The 22844-nt window shown below is 53.5% G+C and overlaps 1 protein-coding gene across 16 annotated transcripts in view; it reads right to left on the minus strand.

Moving 5' to 3' along the window:
- Positions 1 to 3978: 3978 nt before the first annotated feature.
- Positions 3979 to 22844, minus strand: part of SLC39A11 (solute carrier family 39 member 11) — a 411490-nt gene continuing 392624 nt past the window's right edge. For all 16 annotated transcript variants that reach the window (XM_060291082.2, XM_060291079.2, XM_060291072.2 and 13 more), the window contains 3 exons: positions 9478 to 9576; positions 6684 to 6842; positions 3979 to 5637 (listed from right to left, as the gene is read on the minus strand). In XM_060291082.2, the coding sequence (XP_060147065.1) occupies positions 5559 to 5637; positions 6684 to 6842; positions 9478 to 9576 (337 nt within the window). In that variant the 3' untranslated portion in view covers positions 3979 to 5558. The remainder of the gene's footprint in view (positions 5638 to 6683; positions 6843 to 9477; positions 9577 to 22844) is intronic.

Raw genomic sequence — 22844 nt, forward strand, 5'->3', positions numbered from 1 at the left:
TGAACTCTATCCCTAAAAGGCAATGGTCCGAGACACCTGTCACACCCTTACCGCACATCTGGAAAGCTGGAAAAAAACGGCTCTCTTTGCACGTTCCCCCACCCCACCGTCCCCGCCACCCTCCCAGCTTGTGCTGTATTTTCATTCTTCCCTGGCACCTCCTGGGCTTCTTGGAGGTCATGGCTCCCGCCTCAGTGGAGGGAGATGCTAGCCTGGCCTTAATCCCCAGGGCTGGGTCCTCACCAGCTCCAAAGGGCCTAGATCCATACCCCTCCCTGCTGGTTGGAGACAGGCCAGTGAGAGACATTAATTTTATGGCTCCTAGTTTGCCAGAGAATGGGGGCTACATCAGAAAAGATCCCACACAATTTCCAGTCTGATCTTCTAACTAGGGGAAGGATCATGGGGTGCAGGGATGCTGGGATACAGGTTCCAAGGTTTACCCTGCACAAAGAATCGTATGTGCCTGTCTTTGGGCCACATAACCCCGTTGCCCTCTTAGCTCATCCATCCACCCACGTCTTCCATGTCTTGGAACAGAAGGCAGTAGCAAGTGCTCTAAGGATACTGGGGGGCCCTGAGGCTGTGCAGCCCCAACAGAAGCTGCAGACCTCTCAGTGACAGCTCTTGGGGACAGACGGTGGCCACGTAAGGCCCCTTTGCTGGAGGGAGGGGAACCAGTCCAGTCTCCAGGAGGAAGAACTAAACCCGCCTGGAGGAACCTCCTCCTGCTAGGAACACGCTGCAGGGCTGAGCTGTGTTAGAAAGATGGTCAAAACGGGAATTCACTACAGAGGAGTAGTGTTTTTGCTGACGCCTCGAACTCCCCTAGGACTGCAGGCCTCCCCGCCCCCCAGGCAAGCGGAGTAAATTGAAAGCACGCACGGGGACCAGAGGTGCACCTACCTTAAAGCCAGCGAAGCCTGAACTGCAAGGACGCTGGCTCACAGGCGCCCCTCCAAAGCTTTGGGCCTAATTTTGTGTTTTGTACTCGAGTACTGTTTTTCCTCAAATTACACAAACTCCAAATTCACTCAAACCCGGGTCCATCATCGGAGGAGACAAGCTGGGAGTGACCAGCCGCAGTCGGCAGGAGCCCCGGGAAACCAGGGGTCCCTTTGGTGGAGTGGACTGGCCCCGCGGTAGCCCAGCGGCGTCACAGGGCAAAACGGTTGCGACCCTCCGCGGGCGGACGACGGAAGGAGGCGGATCCCGGGGCGCCGGGAACGCAGCGGGCAGCGTGCTGCGAAGCCCCGCCCACCCGCGGGCCCGCCCCGCCCCGTGGGCCCGCCCCCGCCCCCGCCCCCGCCCCAAGCAGGTGAACAGCGCCGCGCCCGGGCACCAGCGGGAGATCCTCTGCGCTGCGCCCCGGGAACGCGCGGCCGGGCTGGGAGCGCACCTGCGGGCAGGCCAGTCGGGCCCAGGACAGTAGGCAGGCGGAGATGACCCGAGAGCTAGGGAACCCGCGCCTCTGGAAGACCCTGCCGCAGGGCCGACCCTGAGTGCTGTAAACACAGAAGATCGGTGTCTTTCGTATGTGTAATCATACCCCAATTTAAAAGGAAAAAAAAGGCGAACAGCCCCTGGGCTCCCACTTAGCCACCTTCCACGGATTCAACCAACTTTTATGGAAGGTGGAGGTGTGAAGGACGTTGCATCAAGAAAGCCCTAAGGAGGGGGGTCGGGAAGTCAATTTGGGCATCTTCCGCGCAAAGCAGAAACGACTCTGCCGCTGCCCAGCACCACCCTGGCGAGTAAGACTCCTGGACCTCCCCGGCCTCGCTGTTCAAGTGCGGTTATAATATAGAAGTCAAGGAGGACTCAAGGAGATGACGAGGGCGGGAAGCACCCTGCCTGGCGCAGTCTAACCAACGGCCTTCCGGTCCCACCGTCAGCACGGCAGGATGAGAATGTCCCCAGAGAAGATCCAGACGCCCATACCTTCCCCGCCTTCCCCACGTCCCATACCAGTCCCCTGGGATGAGTCAAGGTGTCCATCAAAGGCAAAGCCTTGAGGGAATGAGATGTTTCTGCCATCAGACAGTCAGGGATCTGAGAGACGAGAGGCAGTCCTGGTAAGTGGTGCTAGCAGCTTTAAAAAAAGACAGTTTCCAAGTGACTGAGAGAGGAAAAACTGCTGAGTCTAGTTTACCAATGGCTGTGCTGATATGCCGGCCCCACCTAGAAATGGACTGCTGTGGTGTTAGAGTTCCACTGAGGGTAGAGGGTGAAGAGAAGACCTCCCAGTGGGCGGAATTCTAAGCACACGTTTCTACGTCCGCTTTGCCTGGAAGGAAAGATGATTTGATGCAAGAAGCTACACCAGTTTATGAACTGTGACAAATGGTCTGGCCAAATGGTCAAGCACTGGAAAGAAGCAAGATTAGAGGTCTGGTAACAGAGACGTTTGGGGAGGCAGAGATGGCTGCGCCCCTCAGGAAGGGGCAAGTGTGGAAATAATTGTCCCTCGAGTGAAAGGTCACCCATAGTCTCCACTGCGGAGGAGCCTCTTACTAATTAAGTGGCCGAGACTGTCTACGAATGACAGTTTCTTTCCCCGGGGACATTGCTGCTTTCTCAACTGATTCAAGAATAAAAGTGGCCATGTTGCCAAAGATGGCACAATGCATGGATTCAACCACTTGGCTGTCCATCATCCGTCAGACCTGGCCAATGGGTGCACATAGGATCGGTGATTGACCCCTGACCCCGGCTACTGATGACACTCCAATGGTCCCACACACTGCTTGGCTGCAGACCGATTACTTTGGACCTCTTCCGTTATGGAAGAGGCAGGCTCATATGTCTGGATTTAGAATAGCCTTCCTGTCCATCCTATCATCGTGGCATCCTATAACATTAGTTCTGACCAAGGGATTCGCTTTACAAACAGGGGAGGCAACAGACAGATATCCTTTGAATTTGATCCCACCATCCAGAAGCAATCATCTGTTTTGAACTGTGACACGAATTTTTAAAGATTTGGTTTTATGACTAGCTAGGAGACAATATCTAATGAGGCTGAGATACTGTTGGCTAAGATGGGTATTTGTCCAGAATGAGTATTCAATGTGGTGTTATTTCTCCCGTAGCCAGACTAGGCAGGTCTGGAAGAAGGGAGAGTGGGGATGGTGCCACCTGCATTTTACCAAATGACACACTCTCTTCAACGTTGGGCTCCACCTGGTTAAGACTGTTTGAATCCAAGAAGGGCGTGTTCTACCACTGGGCGGCTAGCCACTGGGGGAAAGGGGAATTCTGAAGTTTCGGGACAGCTCCGTTATCTAAGCAGGAAGTTTTGTTTGTTTGTTTTTGTTTTTAAGACAAAATCGAAGAATCAAAGTATATGTAGATGTCGAACAGCAAAAGAGTGAGGCTGTCATAAACTTATTTTTTTCTTCTTTTGGCTCTCCACCATCTGAACTCATTCCCCAAACTGGAAAATCCATTATTATGTGAGTCTTAATAAGAGGACAAGACCGGTTAGTTCCTGGGCACAGGATCTAAACTCTGCCAGCTAGATGGTCCTGCCCTGCTCAGAATGCTGAACGTGAAGCCAGGACACAGAGAATCAGGGTCACTTTAGAGCTCCTTCCCATGGTGGTGATGGTAGCAGTTTGAGTAATGGTCCAGTTTCGAGGGACCATGGCGTTCCAAATCAAGCTGTTTTTGAGATGCGATTGAGCCATAGTCCCAGACCTCTAGTTTTCTTGGATCCAACCCATTTTCAAGCCCGATTCTCTATAGATCCTATGAGCTCCCTGATAACCTTCCATTAAATTCTTTGCCTAAGTAAGCTGGAGTTGGATGCTGTTGTCTGCAACCATAAATCTAGCTAGCCCTTCTCGTGTGAACTCCTTCCTTTGCTTCTCCTGGTGTTGGGTAGGGTAGATACTAGGACTAACTTTAGTTAGCTTTTATATGATCAACCCTGGAAAGAAGCAGCTTTTTGAAAAGGACTGGACGTAGCACAGGTCATCCACAACAATATCCCCTTTATTGGTATTAATCACAGTTATGAGGTCTTGTCCATCAGAAAGAAGTCTGCATTATGTAGAACGACATACAAAGACATAAAAATACCCATATGCCAACCACCAAACCAACGAACCTCCACCAATCAAACCTCTGAATGTGTCTTCAATTGTGATCATCAGTGCTCCGGAGGAACGAACATAGATCTAGCGTAGGGTTATAGGGCATTCCCAGAACAGAGTATTCACCCTTGGCAGCAATGACACATGTAAACGCAGGGCAGGCATTGATCACACGGTGTCTGAATACCTGCCTCCTGGGCTGCCTGCCTTGTCAGCAGCGCCCACTCAAGGTCCCAAAGGCTCCGATGACCAGTGAGGACGGCAAGCCTTAGCTATGCTGGAAGCAGACAAGTTATGTCACCCCTGATGGAGCAGCTGTGTGGATAAGGGAGTAGTCTCGTTCAAGTCATTCTTTAGGGTCATTTTAGAATGATGACTTGTCTCAAATTTACTTTAAAAGGGAAATGTTAAAAATACCTCTTCTTTTCCTACCGCTTTTCCTTTCTTATCCTGAGCTCTCTGGCCAAAACCCAACACAGCAGCTTAAGAGCTCTGGGTCAGGTTATAAGTTACCGAATAGTCAACAGAGAAGGACCCAGTGCAGATTCCAAATGTCTTTCGCTCACTTAAATGAGCTTAAGTGGCTCCCTCCATAAGTAAAGGAAGGGGTTGAGTTCTAGCAGTTTGCTGGTGTCCCCAAGTCTCTTAGAAAAATGAAGCCTATAAGCTTATCAAAACACATGTCTAGGGGACTTGGAAACCATGGCAAACCGGTTTGCTCTTGGAATCCAGAGAGAGCAGAGGTCTCTGATCAAAGCTCCACCCTGTCCTCTTTTCACAGGGTTCACTGTGTGTTCACAGTTGTCCTAATTCCCTTAATTTCAATAGTGTCAATCTTTGCCTTAAAAAAAGAGAAAGACTAGCTGCTTTTCTTCCCTTTGTCTGTGTCTCACCCCATGCAGCCTCCCCCTCGGGGGAGGCAGAAGAAGGTATGTTCCTCCTTGGGCCTTGGGAAGTAGGTTGCTTTGTCCACGATGCTCCTTTTCGAGTCTTGATGGACAGAGGATCAACGGTAAAAGATCGGGAAGGACAGACAAGAGCTGTCCTGGCCACTCTGCTCTGAGTCACTAGGCAAAGATGCTTGGGAGACTTCTCTCTTGGTAGCTTGCTTCTGTAGGTGACCTTGAGGAGTTGCCACTGAGTCCAGTGAGGGAGACCAAAGGTGCAAAAGCAGAGACTTCCCTGATCTGTAGGTCCTTGGTTTTCCCACCGAAGAAAGAGTCCATGTAGTGGCCAAGCAAATATCTGTAGTTCTGTGACTACCAGAAATTCCAAATAAAACCACCATCTCCCTTAAAAGAAAACTAAAAATTGTCATGATCAGAGTCAATCAGCGTAATGAGACAAAAAGGAGAGAAAGGAAAAACGTTTTGATGTGAAGAAAGAGGCTGTGGTCCTGAAGAAGCCAATCCCGGCCGTTTCCTCGTGCTGCCTTTCCCGGGGTCCGAGGCACTTCAGCAACTAGCCCAGACCAACATCCAACGACATCATCACCACAAAACCCAGGATGGAGGCCCAGGACGCCAGTTTCCCGTTACCACTAGGAGGGAAGGAAAGGAAGAAAAGGAAGACTTTGATGCACTGCGGGACAGCGTCCAGGCTGAAAGCATCCTCCACAATGTCCAATTCCAAGAGAAATACGCTACTACCATTAATAATAATAATATTGACTTGGGATTAACAGATACACTACTATTTATAAAATAAACAAGGACCTACTATATAGCACAGCGAACTATATTCGGTATCTTGTAATAACCTATAACGGAAAAGAATCTGAAAAAGAATATCTATCTATGTGTAACTGAATCACTTTCCTGTACCCGTGAAACTAACACAACATTGTAAATTAACTATACTTCAATAAATAATAAGTATCATTTATTGGGGCTTACTATATATATGCCAGGCAAACTGACTATCTCATGTAATACCAAAGGATAAACACATGAAATCAGTACTATTATTATCCTCATTTTACTGTGGGGAAACTGAGGCATAGAGAAGTAAGTAACTTCCTCAAGGTCACCTATCATGGCTCTGCAATCCATGCTTGAATAATAAAAAGCAGCAACGATTTCCTGAAGATATTATGTAATCTGACCTTGAATACTAGCCTCAAAATCATTCTTCTATAAAAACCATAATGAAACAGAGAGGAACCCTCCATCCCCAACACTTGGCCTGTAGCTAGACAATGAGAACCTGAATGAATAGCTGTGGTCAACGTTTAAGAGCTCATTTCTCCCTCATTCCAGCCCCAGAAAAATCTAGAGAGAGAGAGAGAATATAAGAAAATAATAGTCTGTTTCATTGGGGGTAGAGGGCAGGGCATGTATGCCACTGCCTAATATGACCTGGCCTGACTCTCCACCCAACTGCCCGTTATTCCTCTTTTAGTTTCAAAGAACACAGTTGGTGGGCGGGGGGGGGGGGGGGGGGGGGGTGAGGATGATCTTGGGGAGGGGCTGGAAGGGGTGGGAGTAAAGAACAGAGTAGCAAATAAAGACAGGGCAGATCTAGAGGAGGGGGCCAGCCGGGCTGGAACAGAGACAAGGACAGATGGGGGAGGGGAAGCTCTCCCACCTGATGTGGGCTTCGGGAATGATGTCATCCATGATCACATAGACCATGGCGCCGGCAGCAAAGGCCAGAGCATAGGGCAGGATGGGCTCCGCCAGCACCATGGCAAAGGCACCAAAGACCCCGGCCAGAGGCTCCACCATGCCGCTGAGCTGCCCGTACCTAAGGAGAGAACAGAGACATGTCCCGCCGCGGGGAGGGTCAAGCAGACACAGGCATGCTCAGACTGCTGACTCAGCTCTAGAAAACCATGCATTGTCTTCCACATCACATCGGCGTGGCAGTGCCAAAGCACTTCGCTGGGTTTTGTTTGTTTTTACACCACCTCTGTCTCCTTTCCCAACTCCCTATTACAGAGTTCCAGGAGACAGCCCTCCCAGGTTTATTTTAGAGTCTTAAGTTTTCCACATTGTCCTTTTAAAATAACGACATTACTGAGATATAACTCACATACCAAATGGCACATCCATTTAATGTGTGCAGTTCCGTGGTTTCTAGTATATTCACAAGGTTGTGCAACCGTTTCACCACCATCTAATTCCAGAACATTTTCCTTATCCCGAGAAAGAAGCCCCACAGCCACTAGCAGCCACTCCCCATTCCTCCCTCCCGCCAGCCCCTGGCAACCGCTAATCTGCTCTTTGTCTCCAGGGACTTGCCTACTGTGGACATTTCCTATAAACCGAGTCATACAATAGGGGATCCTTTTTACTGGCTTATTTCACTTAGCATCCTGTTTTCTAGGTGCGTCCACGTTGTAAGAACTATCAGTACTTCACTCCTTTGATGACTGCATAATATCCCGCTGTGTGGACACACCACATGCTATATACCCACTCACCGGTTGATGGCTACATTGTCTTCTGAAGGACAGGACACTTGACTGGAGTGGTACGGACATTTCCCAAGGACTGCTGTGCCTGGTATCTTTGGGGGTTCCGGCCACAACGGCACCCCTTCTGAAGGAGCTGTACCCACCTACCTCTGCCGACAAGATGGACCTACCTGGCCATGTATATAGTGAGGGCCTGGCCCCACTACCCTCCATCTTGGATTAAGGTGAGATTCCTCCTTTCAAAAACTCCCTTTATTTGAGCTAGTGAGGGTGGGTTTCTATAGGATGAAATCACATGAGCCCTGATTAAAACAGCAGCCCACATGAGCCCTGATAATTCAGTGCCAGGAGGTAAGCCAGTACCTGATCCCCATGGCTAAGCCCTACCGCCAAGAGACTCCTGGACAGGCTGGACACCAATAGACAAGGCGCTGGGACCTCTTTCCCACTGTTCCTTGCCGTGGGCACTTGGCAAGGTATTATTGGCTCCGAGCCTCAGTCCCCTCATCTGTAAAATGGGGGTGAGAGACAACTTCCCCTCCATTCCTCCGCAGATGACAGGATAGGACTGTGAACTCCCACCTCGCCCCGCTTCTTCCTGGCCAGGAGCAGATGGTGGGCACGGGGGAGACACTGTTTGCACTGCAGCACCCTCCAAGGGGCCACTGCTTCCCAGCTCCGCGCTCACATGCACGGGCCTGCAGACTCTGCAGCTCGTGAGTGTGTCCATTTAAACAAACACTTTAATCTCAGGGTCTGGACACTGACCACAGATACCCCCCTCCCCTCCCCTCCTTGCCCCTGGAGTCTCTCCTGTATGAGACGGCAGTCACGGCTTCCGGGCTCACAGAACTCACATTTGAAAAAAATTTCTAGGGCCATGTTTCTCTGCCCTTCCCCCGAAACCTCTACTCTGTAGTCTCCAGCAATGGAGAAAGAGATGACACAGGATGCAACTAAAATGATTTAAGTATATGCAAGAACTTGTAAGCCACAAGGCCCTATAAAATGGAAGGCTTTTTTTTTTTTTTTTTTGCGGTACGTGGGCCTCTCACTGTTGTGGCCCCTCCCGTTGCAGAGCACAGGCTCCGGACGCGCAGGCTCAGCGGCCATGGCTCACGGGCCCAGCCGCTCCGCGGCATGTGGGATCTTCCCGGACCGGGGCGCGAACCCGCGCCCCCTGCATCGGCAGGCGGACTCTCAACCACTGCGCCACCAGGGAAGCCCTGGAAGGCGTTTTTTAGCTGTTGTTATGAGCAGCCCTTGAGTGCTCTCGGCGTACATCCTAGAGCAGTGGCCCCTTCAATAAAGAGGTGTTCTGAGGCTCAGAGTCCTGAGCTGAGGGGCAGAAGAGCCTGCAGCAGCCTTGGCGTCACCGCCTGATGAGCCGGCTGGCTGACACTCGGGGCCATGATCCCCTCCTCTGAGACCTGGGGCCTTACCTTACAGGTCACTGAAAAGGTAAAATTAGGGAACGGACTTGAAAGCCCTTTGGGGCTATGAAAACGCGAGGCGTGAGCACCACAGCTTCACGTGCCCAGACGCTGTTCACATAATCCTGGTCTTCGCTGTGACCAGGGCCACGGCGGGAGCTAATGTGATGACCCTTGAGGACAGGCTGCGGTGAGCGAGCCTCCTTGGGGCATATGGGACATGGAGAGTGGACACAAGGTCTGCCTTGCTTCTCCCCACCGGAGAGAGAGAAAACCCCACCCAGAGTGGGCGTGTCTATCCCTGGAGGGGTTCTAAAAATAGGAAACACGGGCTGAAGGTCAAGAAATGAGTTTCTGGAGGCTTCTCCCAGCTCTGGGGGTGCAGCATTCAACCAGGTTGTTGGTGTTTCCAGAAGCTTCAGATTCACTTCCAGGCCAGAAGAGGTTGCTCTTGCCTGCAGGAGGACTGCTCTGAGCTCCGCATCGGACCCGACCCTGGCCTCCGACAGTGGGCGTCTGGAGCACTTACCAGAAGGCTTTCCAGGTGGAGAATCCAGCCCCTCGCAGCGGGAGGCTGACAGCAAGGCCCTCCGGGAAATTCTGGATCCCAATTCCAATGGCTAAATTCCTGAAAGACCAAGAAGGCACGTGAGGGCGGATGTCCAGAACGGAGCGCCCACACGGACGGGGGCCCTGGCCTCTGCCCAAGGCCCTCCTATGGTATCAGAGGCCCCAGTGGATCCCTGTGACAGGTGAGGGAAGGGGAAACGCAGGGCACGCGTGCAGGTGAACACGAGGAGGAGGGGGACACGGATCCTCCCCGCTTCACGCTGTCCTTGGCCCCTGGAGATGCTCCATGTTTATGGACGTTACAGCACAGCGGGGAGCACACAGCCTGGGTGTTAGGATAACCCAAGTTCTGCCACTTAGCTGCACGACTCTGCACACATCATCCAACTTCTACACCTCAGATCTTTGTATGTAACGTGCAGGGGGTCACGTGGGGATACTAACTTCAACCATGAAGGACTGCTGTCACCCAGGGACCTGATTTCATGCCTATGAAGTCCCTAGCACATATGAGGTGTTCAGCACTTTGGGGGTTCCATTCCGTTACGGCATAGAGATGGAGAGATCACATTTTGTCCAGAAGCAACTTCAGAAACGGGACAAGGAAGTACGGATGCAGACTCTGATGGGGACGCAGATCTGGGTCTGGGCTGGGCTTGCGCACGGGCTGTCTGCATGCTGGTCTGGCACTGGCACTGGACTTCCTGGGGCCCCTGGGGAGCTCACGGTGACCCTCTGCCCTCCTGCCTCTGCAGGACACTTAGGGGCTGGGCTCTGTGAATTGGTCACTTGGTCGGAGCCAAGCCTCGGAGCCTGCCTTGCACACAAACCAGGTATTGGAGTACAAGGGAAGGAGAAAAAGAAAGAGACGGGGACAAAAGCGATACATGACCCCCCAGGGAGGTCCCCAGGCGCGCACATAAATTAAGAACCCTCATTCCCCACGCAGCAAACTACCATGACTGAACTGCACGTCCATTGGTAGAGGAAGGAAAGGGAAGATGGGAAGGAAACAGGGTCAGTCTGAAGGCAACAGGAAGGCAGTTTTAGGGTATCTCCCAGGACGAGATTCTACCTTGGCTGGACAGCTCCACGAGGACTCACCTGGTCACTAAGGATCTCAAGGGCATGACATGTGGCTGCCACTTGGCAAGCAACGCTGGAATGTGGCCTGAGGGAGTTGTGGATGGATTAGATAGAAAAGGGAAACTCCACTGTCACTTGGCTTTCCGGTCAATGTGCTCACGTCCGTCTACCTTGCTGCCAACAGGAATCCGCCCATCAGCTCTGGACAGCGGCCAGGGAGTGCTGTCGACCAGCAGCCGGCCCCACCCTGGCCTCCTTGCCCACTCACCTACCCCACGATCCTGGGACAGGGACACACTTCCATTAGGCCACGGGCTCCTGTTCTACCTCCAGCAGAGAATACCTACGATAATCCCCAGTGTTTAATATTTCATCTCCTTTTTGTTTGAGGGCCTGAAACTCAGCCTGTGTTTTCGTTTATTCCCCCGACTCACGCATGCATCCTTCATACGGGACTCATAGCTCCAGACATCTCGGGAGGAGGGAGCCTTCACCTGGGAGCTGCCAGGTCAAGGAGACTCTTAGGAAGATCCTGACCCTTCCAGAATCTTGGACTTACATTTATCTTGCACGGGCTTCCTTTAATCAACTCTCATCCTGTCCCTTCTGGACAACTTCATGATGCTCCCCTGAACACCCACCCACCAGCGCATCAAAGTGACGATGAGCATCTGAAAAATTATTATTAGTCTTTTGATAAAGGAACTGTTCTGGTGGCTTAGGGCTGACAGGGTCATTGAGCGTGGCCCCCCAAAGCCAGGCCAAACTCTTCATAAGATGAAGTGGGCAGACAGGAAGACACCCCACCTGGCACGTCCACAAAGGGCCCCTGGCGGTACCGCTCAGTGGGCGCTGACCTTCCCCCGCAAGGTTACTGGCATCCTTGCCTACGTTACCTAAGGCAGCTCTCTCCTTTTACTTCTTAGAGAGGAAGGGGTTCAGACATGCTCTGACCTCATCCCAGGAGCCAGAGGACAGCAAACAGGGCCAGTAAGTAAATATTTTAGGCTTTGCGGGCCATCGGGTCTCTGTTGCAACTATTCAACTCTGTCACTGCAGTGGAAGAGCAGCCAATATGTAAAGAAAAGTGCATGGCTGAGTTCCAATAAAACTTTATTTATAAAAGCAGGTCGGAGGCTGGATTAGGCCCAGGGGCTGCAGAGTTTGCAGACTCCTGCCCTAATGCCTGAGGGGAACAGAAAGATCCGACAAGACGGAACCACAACCCTGGGCCATGAGCCCCCCGTACTGCCCCGAGGTCCTCGCCGCCTGGCACGCAGTAAAGTTTGGGCTTTGCAGTTCGTCTTCTTGTGTTCGACTCCTGGGCCCACGATATGTTGGCGTGCTACCTTCCATTCCCCCTGCCGTGAAATTCAAAGAACAATACAACCCCCGGCATCCCAGGGTTGCCAGGGTGATGCCCTGGGACGGACCCTCTAAAGCCCTTGGTACCCAGGAGCTGGCGTGTCCCGAGAACCTAATCAGAGTCTATTGTGAGGTGGAGGTGAGCGTTATCACTAAGGTTCCAGTGTGAGCTGATGACAGGAGGGGTGACAGAGAATGGGACTGTAGGACAGTCAGGGTCAACAAGAGAACTGACTCAGCTTCAGGAAGCAGGGCTGGGCCAGGGTGGGGCTGAACCCTTTCCAGCTGGGAGGTCTTTCCAAGAACTCACAGGTCCCCTTTCCGAGACAGGCTGAGTACTTGTCGCCCCGAGTCAAGACTCATGACCTTGCAAAGTCCTGCGTCAGATAGATCTGACTTTGGCCCACCTGTGCTTACATCCCCACCAGCACTCGTTCATTTGTTCTTGTTGACACTCCTGTGAGACATTTACACCCCTTGTAAGGTTGGACAGGCCAAGTGTACCTCCCTGGAGAGCCGCCGTGAACGTGAAGGGCTTTCTGATACCGTGCTCCTGCGTGCTGCTGGCCAGTCGGCTCACGGGGCACAGAAACTCCCAGGCGCCCCGGACTCATGATTGCCCTGGGCGGGCATCCTTCCCTGGTCACCTCCGGGGTCCATCCCCGCTGAGACCCAGGAAGTTCCCAGAGCTGGATCCTCCCCTTGGCACAGAAGGGACATGAGCTGCTGGGAGGGCTTACGAGGCACTCTGATGAGCTTGGACTTGACTGTCCTGCTGCCTTCCTGAGTATGGACGTCCTCAGTGGATGACGAGCCTAGAGGGTCGCCCCTGGGTGACCCTTGAGATTTTGTCCAAGGCAGAAGTACCTCTGCCAGGTGAGGGCTGGGAGTGAACCTTGGCCCACACCTTCTCCACGGCAGCCCAGATCTGCCCCGATTTCACAGGAGACAACGAGAGTAGGAGAAATTAGACAGGGTCCAGAGAGAAATCTGGCTTGTGATTTTTAGGCAAAAGCTACTGTTCTGCTCCTTTGCTTTTTAAATAGGCAGGTGTGCAAGGCGGTGAGGCCTGCTGGCCAGCTAGGCTTCCTCCCTTTCTGAGTCCCTAACCATCACTCCCCAGCCAGTCTAAAGGCCAGGGTAAAAGGGTCAAGAGTGTCCTTTCTTGCCTCAGAAGGCCCGAGAACAAACACCTCTGTTGTCGGGGGCGGGGGGGAGGATGAGAGCTGGCCTCGGTGGGTGGGGCTGGGGGCTGGTTTGGGGATCAGAGTCAAGAGTCTCGCCTCTTCTCACCTGCTGGGTCCCGGGTCTAGGAATCCAAACCCAGCTTTGGGTCACTTTGTCCAGCCTTACTCAAGTTACAGGACCCTGACAAGCATGCGCCCACCAGCCCTGGGCAGGAATACAGCCTCTTCTAGAGGCTTCTGCTGTCACTTTCATAGCCGAAGCTGGCCCTGAGCTCCTATTCCGGGAGTGCGGAGCCTTTGAAATGTATTTCTGGTGATGGAGTGAACCTTAAGGGCGAATCCTTGCTGATGTTTCACTAGCCCCTGCCCTACCTTCTTGGACCGACCCTCACAGCGGCGTCCTTCTCCTCCAAACCTTTTCACTATCTCTTCACTGCCCCCCAAATGGTTGAGTGGATACCACCAGCTCCTTGACCTTTTGCAAAGGTCCAAGGTTTCTTTCAACGAGGAAGGTCAAGGTGTCTGTCCAGGTCTTCCGTCCCTCGTCTGACAGCACTGTGCAGCTGACTCACTGTCCAAAGCCATCGCCTGTCCCCTGTGTCCACAGGCAGGCACACGACTCACCCCAGACCTAACCGGGGAGGGAGCTGCCGCCCCGTGTCGCCAGTGAGTCGGAGGTGGGGTCCCCCGTTCAAAGTCCTTGCCATGACTTGGGACTGATGGCAGCCATCCGCTGGGCGGGCTCTGGAACCTCCTTGCATCCCGCCCGGGAGCCGCCATCCTGATAAGCAACACAGAAACCCCATTCTTCTCCGCCTGGTGAGCCACGTCCCCTGGGCCCTGCCCCCGCGCTGGCACGGGGCTGCCAGCCCAGCCAGGTACCACACCCTCGGGATCCTGCCAGCCAGCCTTTCTCAGCAGGGCGTCGCCTCGCTGGGCGACCGTGGAATCTCTCCTGAGTGCACCTGGGCTCCTCCAGCCCACAGCAAGGGCTGGACTGCAGCTTCTCTGCCCTTCCCGCCTTCGTATATGTCCCTTTTGCACACACACACCGGTGCACCACGTTCCCTTGGCCTCTGTGTGCTCTGCGTCTGTGGGGGTGACCCCATGGAAGGGTTCAGTCCCCTCCACACCCTCTATTCTGCTCTTCCACTTGCATCAGCTCAGGAAATCGAACGAAACGCCCTGGGTATTCTGACGAGCTGTGGTGTCAGGCAGCGGGTCTGCAGGTTTTAGGAGCGTGATGACCGCGCTGCGGACCACTGGCCTAAGATGTTATCAAAGGGGTTGAGGATGAGGGCGGTGGCCACACCCACCTCCAACTCAGGAGCCCCTGCCCTGCTACCTGACACCCACCAAAGGAGCATCCCAGGGCCAGCCCCTGCTGGGAGCCGAGGACACCAGCGGCCACTTGTGACTGAGTCAGGTGGCCTGCAGACTAGGTCGGGGCGCTGGAGGGGATCCTGGGAAACCGCAGGAGCATCAAAGTGGAGGGTGACTGGGGACACAGGACATACCAACAAAAGTGATAGGGGGTAACAGCCCGAGTGTCCAGGTGCGAAGCAGCAGCAGTGAGGCCGGGCTCAGGGTGGCAGGGCTGGTCCCTCAGAAGCCCGAGCTCAGAGCTGACTCAGGAGCGGGGGGGCCTAGACTGGCTGCCAGGGGTGGGCGCGCAGCCTCCACGGGCGCTGGGCGTGCAGGACGCTCCAGGCGCGCTCACTCCCTCCTGCAGCCCCACTGTGCTCCCCCCGTGGCCCCCATGCCTACGGACACCCTGCCCCTGCCGGCATCCCCAGGGCATGGGGCTTGCTGGGCTCTCCCGTCCATCATTTACACTTGGGAAGGGAAAGCCCGAATGAGAGGCTTCTTTTCCAGGATGGGCTAGGAAGATTCCAAACAGGATGCAGAAGCAACAGGAACAAAGACGCAGACGTAGAGGATGGACTCGAGGACACGGGGAGGGGGAAGGGTAAGCTGGGATGAAGTGAGAGAGTGGCATGGACGTATATACACTACCGAATGTAAAATAGATAGCTAGTGGGAAACAGCCACATAGCACAGGGAGACCAGCTCGGTGCTTTGTGACCACCTAGAGGGGTGGGATAGGGAGGGTGGGAGGGAGGGAGACGCGAGAGGGAGGGGATATGGGGACATATGTATACATACAGCTGATTCACTGTGTTATACAGCAGAAACTAACACACCATTGTAAAGCAATTATACTCCAATAAAACTGTTAAAAAAAAAAAAAAAAAGCAACAGGAAAAGCCCAAACCCTGGCCCTTCGGAAGACGCGAGGCCCCTGCCTCCTGGGTTTTGTTCTTTTGGGCGGGGGAGCAAAGACACCGTGACCAGTCCAGACCTCAGCAAGTCAGTGGCAGGGAGAGGGAAGTGGGAACGAAGGGTTCTTTAAGAAAGAAACCACAGGCTGTCCCTGACAGGGTCCCTGCCCTTTGGTGACAAGTCAAGCTCCACGGTGACCTGCTCCCCGGGACTTAAGGGAGCAACAAGGGAGGGAATCCTGTGAGAAGGGCCGGGAAAGGCCAGGAAAGGCTTGTCTGTGGGAGAATGGGGCCAGGGCGGGGGGTGGGTGGGGAGAGCAAGTGGAGGGGAAAGAGGGGAAGGAGGAGGGAGGGTTAAGGGCTGAGGTCATGGGGCAGTGGGGGGGGGTGATGGCTCCTGGGGGCTGGGCTGCACGTGCAGGGGCTCTGGGTAGGTGAGCCCAGGGTCTGTCCAGAAGGGTTACCTCTGCAGAGGAGCTGGATTTGGCTTGGACTGTTCACACTTCTCTTTTCCTCTCCCTTAAGAACCTGAATTTCTAGGAGGGGCAGACCCAGTCCAGCTGTTTTTAAAGTTCATTTCCTAGGAGTTTTGTTTTTTTTTTTTTAACATGCCAAGATGTAAGAGAGAATGGCAGGAAGGAAGAAGACAAAACCTCACTCTCCTCTGACCCGGGGGAGGGGTGAGCTCCCCCGGCCACAGCGAAAGCAAATGTGTGGAAATCAGGACTCCCCGACTGCAGTCTGAGTTTTGTGATGGTAACTGGGGTGCCCAACTGCCCCGGTTTCCTGGGACACTGGACGTTCGGCGCTGAAACGGGGGATGTCCGGGGCCAACTGGGATGAGGTCGGTCATCCTTGGAAGCACCCAGAAGCCTGCTGGGTGGCCGAGGCAAACTTGGGTGAGAATTTTAATTTGCCGCAGAGGACGTGCACACAATCTCGGAAGCTGAGCAGATGATGTTATGTTGTTGTCGTCGTTTTTCACTATCCAACGCTTCTGATGGTCTAATGCCCGTTTCAACCGCTCCTGGACTCCTCAGATACATCTCCCTCCAGCCCTCACCAGCCCCAAGAGCGTCAGGTCGGTCCATAATGAGTGTGGCCCTCTGTCTCCAGCCCAGCCCCGAGCTGGCCGGGCATGGCGGGGGCAGGAGAGGTTGGCCTCCCTGCAGTGACAAGTAGCGGGCACTCTGCTCTCCGTCTGGGGTAGGGACACAAGGGGACTGGTCAGCCTGCTTGGGGCTAGAAGGCAGCTGGAAACCCCGGGGCTGGGGGGACCTGGAGGGGGCAGGGAAGGCACGGGGCTCACCCCCAGGTACTGCCTCTCTGCAGACAGAGTGGGCTGGGCCCATGGGGGGGTGCCAAGGAGGCGCAGGCGGGGCGGTGGGTGCTCACGCCCCAGTCTGAATGCAAGGGCGCAAGCCAGAGCCCCAGGGTGCCCCTCCACTGCCTCTCGTATTCCTTGCTCTCCCAGCCCGTGGGGGCAGATGGCCAGGGCCTCTGAGGTGCAATGCTGGTCCTCCGGGCTGCCAGCTTGGGCGGGGTGGTGCTACCCACCCTCATCTTCAGATACTAGTCTTCCCAAGAGGTGGGCGACAGGAAGGAAGGCCGTCCCAGTGGGCAGGTGCTTCCGCTTTTTCTAAGAGGCCTGACCCCCTTTCCCTCCAGGGGCTGCCTTCCCAGCTCCTGCCCCACCTGAGTTAAAAGTCACCCAGGCTGCGGGGCCTTCCGAGTTCCCTTGTTCAACACCTTCTTTGTTAGTAGAAAACAAAAGCACAGAGAAGTTCACGGTCTTTGCAGGCAGCGTCACTTGCCTGCATCCCCAGGTGCGCCGCTGAGACCCGGCGCTGCCCGTCTGCTTTTACTTTGTAAATCGGGCATAAACTGCCCCATTGTCAGGGCTCGTCTGCGGATGGGGGATGGTCTCTGTGAAACGCCGCTGGGCAGAGCTCACAGCCCAGAGTGGAGGCTCCTTAAATGGCAGCTTGCGTGAAAACTGCCCGAGGCTCCTGAATGAGCCGGACACTCAGGCCCCTAGGTCCCCGCAGCCTGGTGGCCTTTCCGACCTCAGGCGAATTTCTCCTCCAACTCATGCTTCCCACCCTTCCAGATTCTGTGACCTCCGGGTCGGAACCAAGGCTGGCAATAGCAGCTGGCGGCCAGGGGGGACCCTCTTCTCAGGAGTGACCCCAGAATCCAGCACTGAGCCCCAGCCATGTGTGAGAGCTCACGCGGCACACGAAGATGTTGGGAAGGGCCCCCATCTTCAAGGGGTTACAACCTAATAGCGGGTGAAGAAACCCGCCTACAAATGACTACAGGACAGCACAGAGCTTGCCCAAGGCCATAAGAGAAGCACAGAGCCTACGGGGAGGAAGGTGATCCGGGAATCCTTCCTGGAGAAGGTGGCACTCAAGATGGACTTTGAAGGGTGGGGAGCCTTTCAATAGCTAGAGAGAGATGGGGAGATGCTTCTGCTACAGGAAGAAGCGACGATGGAAGCAGCAGTGTGAGATGCTAGGGCAGGGCAGTCCAGGCCTGCCCTTGTCTCCCCTTCCCCGATTTAAAGCCAACGCACAAACAAGGGCAGAAAATGCTTTGGAGTCAAAGCCCGTCTCTCCTTGGCATCATCTTCTAAGAATCTTTCCTGTGCACAGCTGAGTCTGCCGGCTTTTCGGGACAAGTGCTAAATGCCCCCTCCACCCCAGGGGTCTCTGCAAGGCCAAGTATGAGGTTGCAACCCAGGAGTCCACACCCATCTTTGGAGACCGACCCCTGTGCTGAATGAGACCCTTGGAGGGGGTTCCCTTGAAATCCACGCCTTAGCCGTCTCCACTCAAGCCTTTCACTTAAGAATGTCTCCAGGCGACTTCCCTGGCGGCCCAGCAGTTAAGAACCCGTGCTTCCACTGCAGGGGGCATGGGTTCGATCCCTGGTCGGGGAACTAAGATGCCGCACAGCCAGAAAAAAAAAAAAAGAATGTATGTCTCGGGCCTTGAGCTCGGGGAAAGCTTTCAGAGAGGGTCGGCAACAGCACAAAGCCTGTGCTGGGAGCAGCACAGATCCCACTGCAACAACCTGCGGCGGAAACCAGCTTCTCTTCTCTTTTGTTACCGCGCCCGTCAGAGGGAGACTAAGGTCCTCCGGCTGGAATAATAGCGATGATAATCATGTCTGCCGTTTACGGAGTGTGACTAAGTTTCAGGCGTGGTTGGAAGCACTTTACATGTAGCAACACGCCTCACCCCTCGCCACCACCTCCTAAGTGTTTCCTACCATCATTATCCCCATTTTACAGATGGGGAAAGTGATGCACAAGGTTCAGCGACTTGTCTCCAGGGCTACCCAGCTGGGAAGTGACAGAGGGTCCTCTTAACCGCTATTCTATAAGCCTCGGGTCCTCTGGGCCTCACACGGACCCATCAAAGCATCGTGGACACAGACGGTTACCTGGGCTCGAAGCCCCAGCAGAGAACCAGGTGCTGCCTCATGCCTGCTGGCCCAGTGAGCTGAGGCTCTGGCCCACTCTGGTAGACAGGAGAGAAGGCCAGGGGGGCAGATGTTAACAAGTGACCTCCAGGGTTAATGGGGTCAGAACATCCCATCTACAGCAGGCTTCTTGACATTGCCACTGTTGACATTTTGGACCAGTTCATTCTTTGTTGTGAGGGCCCGCCTTGTGCATTGTAGGATGTCTAGCCTCTACTCACTAGATGCCAGTAGCATCCTGCTAGCGGGGACAACCAAAAACATCTCCAGACACTGCAAAATGTCCCCTGGTGAAGAACAACTGACCGAGAGTAAGCGAGAGTTTAGGTGAGATATTTGCTTCTGCAGCAAATATCTGAACACCAGAAACTGCTCAGACTGAACAAGAAAAACATCTGATCTTGTGCATCTTATTTGAGAATTTCTAAGCTCAGTGGAGTCGAGTCTTCTAGGGAGCTTAGCTCAAGCAAGACAGACTCCTGGGATTCAAGGTAAAAACAACAGCTGAGAACCACCAGGCCTCTGCTCCCTTGTTCCAAAGGCAGTAGCTTCAGAAACTCAATGTTGCACAATTCGGGGAGCACACTGTGTTCTTGGTGAGTGGCACTCCCTGGAGTTGTGCAGTGGGACATTCCTGCTGGAACCCCAAGCACAGCGTATGCTCAGCGTAGGGGTTAGTTCTGGGGTTGGAGGTGAGGCGTCCTGGGGAGGTGGTAGAGAGAGTCCTGGTTTTCTCTGAAAATTGGCAAGTGAGCGTCCTTGCGACCTGCAGCCTGGCTCTCCAGGCTACGTTCTCTGGCCAGCTGAGTGTGAAAGGAGCTTGGCGTATTCCTGACAAGACCTGCTTCACCTCGGCTTTCAGATCCTCCCATGAGCCATGAGCGTGTGTGTTCTTGCGTGGCAGGCCCTAACATACTGTTTTGATTGTTATCATCCTGCCATGAAAGGCCTGATTGTTCAGGCTCTGCGGTGACATCACCGGCTTCCCACTCGACCAGCTTGCTGAGGTGTTTGACGAGCGTGTAGGTGGGCAGGGGCTGGGTGCTCCCCGCAGGGGCTGCCCGGCCCTACCTGCTCAGTGGAGCTGGCTTAGCACGCAAGGGATCTTCCCCCACCCCTTCTTTCTGTTCTGGGAGGCTTACTGCCACGGGCTGGAAAGATGAGATGACCCATGGGTTCCCTTCAAGTCCGCCGCCCTCCCCAACGTGGGCGGGGAGCAGCCCCAGGAAGTCAAGCCACAAGGCAGGGTGGTGTCTGCGGGTGACTCAGGCCACCTCTGTGCACTTCTCCTTGTCAGAAAGCAGAGAAGCCTACGGACAGCTAGGGGATCTCTAGGTCCCCGAGGGATGCCCTGGGGACCTTGACCTGCTAAGTATCCCAGCAAGTAAGTCAAGCCTATGCACAGGCCAGGTGTGAGGCTGCCTTACGCGATGTGAAAAGCACCCAGGGGTACATACCCAAGAGCAATATGCTTATATATTCACTCAAAGCCATGTACTAGGAGGTTCACAGCAGAGCCCTATCCATAATGGCCCCAAACTGGACATGAAGCAAAGGCCCGTCCAAGACAGACTCAATCAATACGTGGTCTTCCGTTCCCACGATGGAATACGGTGTACAGCAGTGAGAATAAACCGTCTCCGGCGCCATGCTCCAGGACGAAGCATCCTGGAGACAGAACTTTGACTGAAAGAAGCTAGACACAAAACAGCAAAATGCTCCGTGATTCTATTTACAGAAAGTCTCTAAACAGGCAAAACTAAGCTGTGCTTTCTCATCCGTGAATTGATATGAGGTGCCGGTGGCCGAGAGCAATGATTTTTTGGGTTAATTCTCCCTAATATACTTGGAATTTTATTTTATTATTTTTTTTTCAGCCATCTGCTCCAGGAGAGAACCAAGAAAAGTCCATTTGTATACAAATCACTAACCCTGCTAGAAAATAAACCCAGCGTGGTAGACTTATCAGAAATAATTAAACTTTTTTTATAGTAAGGTCAAGAAATATCACTCTTGGGACTTCCGTGGTGTTGCAGTGGTTAAGAATCCACCCGCCAATGCAGGGGACACAGGTTGGAGCCCTGGTCCGGGAAGATCCTACATGCTGCGGAGCAACTAAGCCCGTGCGCCACAACTACTGAGCCCACGTGCCACAACGACTGAAGCGCGCACGCCTAGAGGCCGTGCTCCGCAACAAGAGAAGCCCCCGCACTGCAACGAAGACACAATGCGGCCAAACAAAAGTAATAAATAAATGAATAAATTTTTAAAAAATCTATTAAAAGAAAGAAATATCACTCTTATTTTAAAAACAATGCATTTGAGCAAAATATAGGGACTCTAGAATAAAGGCAGGAATTCAAGTCCTGGGTGGGGGTCAGACTTTTGGGAAGAGCATAACCTCCTTTTAATAAACGTGTCTTATTGAGGCTGAATGTACGTGCAGAGAAGAGCACACATTATAAGTGGCCGGCTGGATGTCTTTTCAGAAACTTGCTGAATTTCATGAAACCCACACCCAGATCAAGAAACGGGACAGTACCGGGCTTCCCTGGTGGCACAGTGGTTGAGAGTCTGCCTGCCGATGCAGGGGATACGGGTTCGTGCCCCGGTCTGGGAAAATCCCACATGCCGCGGAGCGGCTGGGCCCGTGAGCCGTGGCAGCTGAGCCGGCTCGTCCGGAGCCTGTGCTCCGCAACGGGAGAGGCCACAACGGTGAGAGGCCCGCGTAGCAAAAAACAAACAAACAAACAAACAAAAAAAGAAACGGGACAGTACCAACACCCAAGAGCCCCTGAGCCCTGGGCTTCCCGCTCCGCGCTGGCCTGGCCCCAAGAGGAGTCATGACCCTCACCTCTAACCCGCGAAGCTCAGTGCTGCCTGCTTTTGAACTTCACATCAAGAGTTTAGGCGGCCGTATAAGACCGCAGTCGACGGTTATCTGGGGCTTTGGACACAAGGGCTTTGCACTTCACCTCCCGTGAACTTGGCATGTCGGTAGTCTCCTTAGGCCGTAGGCTTGGACCTCTGCACAGGCGCACCTCGTTTTCTGGTGCTTCGCAGATATTGCGCTTTTTTTTACAGATTAAAGGTTTGTGGCGACCCTGCACCGAGCAAGTCTATCGCGTCGTTTTCCCAACAGCATTTGCTCACTTTGCGTCTCATTTTGGCAATTCTCGCAAATGTTTCAAACTGTTTCATGGTTACTGCATTTGGCATGGTGATCTGTATGTAACATCTTGGATGCTACCACTGTAATTTTTTGTTTTATATTTTTTAATTCAAGTATGTACATTGTTTTCTTAGATATCATGCTATCACGCAACTAACAGACTGGCAGTGGAGTGTAAACATCACTTTGACACGCACTGGGAACCCCCCAAAATTCATGTGACTTGCTTTGTGGCAGGGGTCTGGTGTCTCTGAGGTGTGCCTGTATAGGGTATTTCCTCAGGATACCTAAGTTCGTCCCTCTGTTTTCTTATTCACTGAACGCTGCGGTCAAGTCCAGATCAACATTTTAGGGGAGGGCTTGGGACTAAAACATTTCTTTCTCCAGCACACGAAATACCATTGCAAACCACTAAAACATTTTCCAGCATTTTGGCACTGTCTTCTAAAGGGAGTTTTAAAGTGCCTTTATAAGCATTTATTATTACTTTCACTTAGGAGGTTTAAGTTCATTCTCCATTTTGTACACGTAGGAATCAAGGCCTGGAAAGGGTGAGTGATAAACCTGAGAACACAGCCTGGGTCACTGCAGTTGGGGAAACGGTGCTGGACTCCAAGCCCTTTCCCACACCTCCTCTCTCAGGGAGTAACAGTAAACGTGGCCAGTGAGCCAGGTGGGACCCCCCCCCCCACCATCTCCTCCCTGGTTTACAGGGACAGGCTCCTAACTGGGCTCCTTGCTTCTC

This window comes from Globicephala melas, chromosome 20 (assembly GCF_963455315.2).
Source record: "Globicephala melas chromosome 20, mGloMel1.2, whole genome shotgun sequence".
In the NCBI taxonomy this organism is placed as follows: domain Eukaryota; kingdom Metazoa; phylum Chordata; class Mammalia; order Artiodactyla; family Delphinidae; genus Globicephala; species Globicephala melas.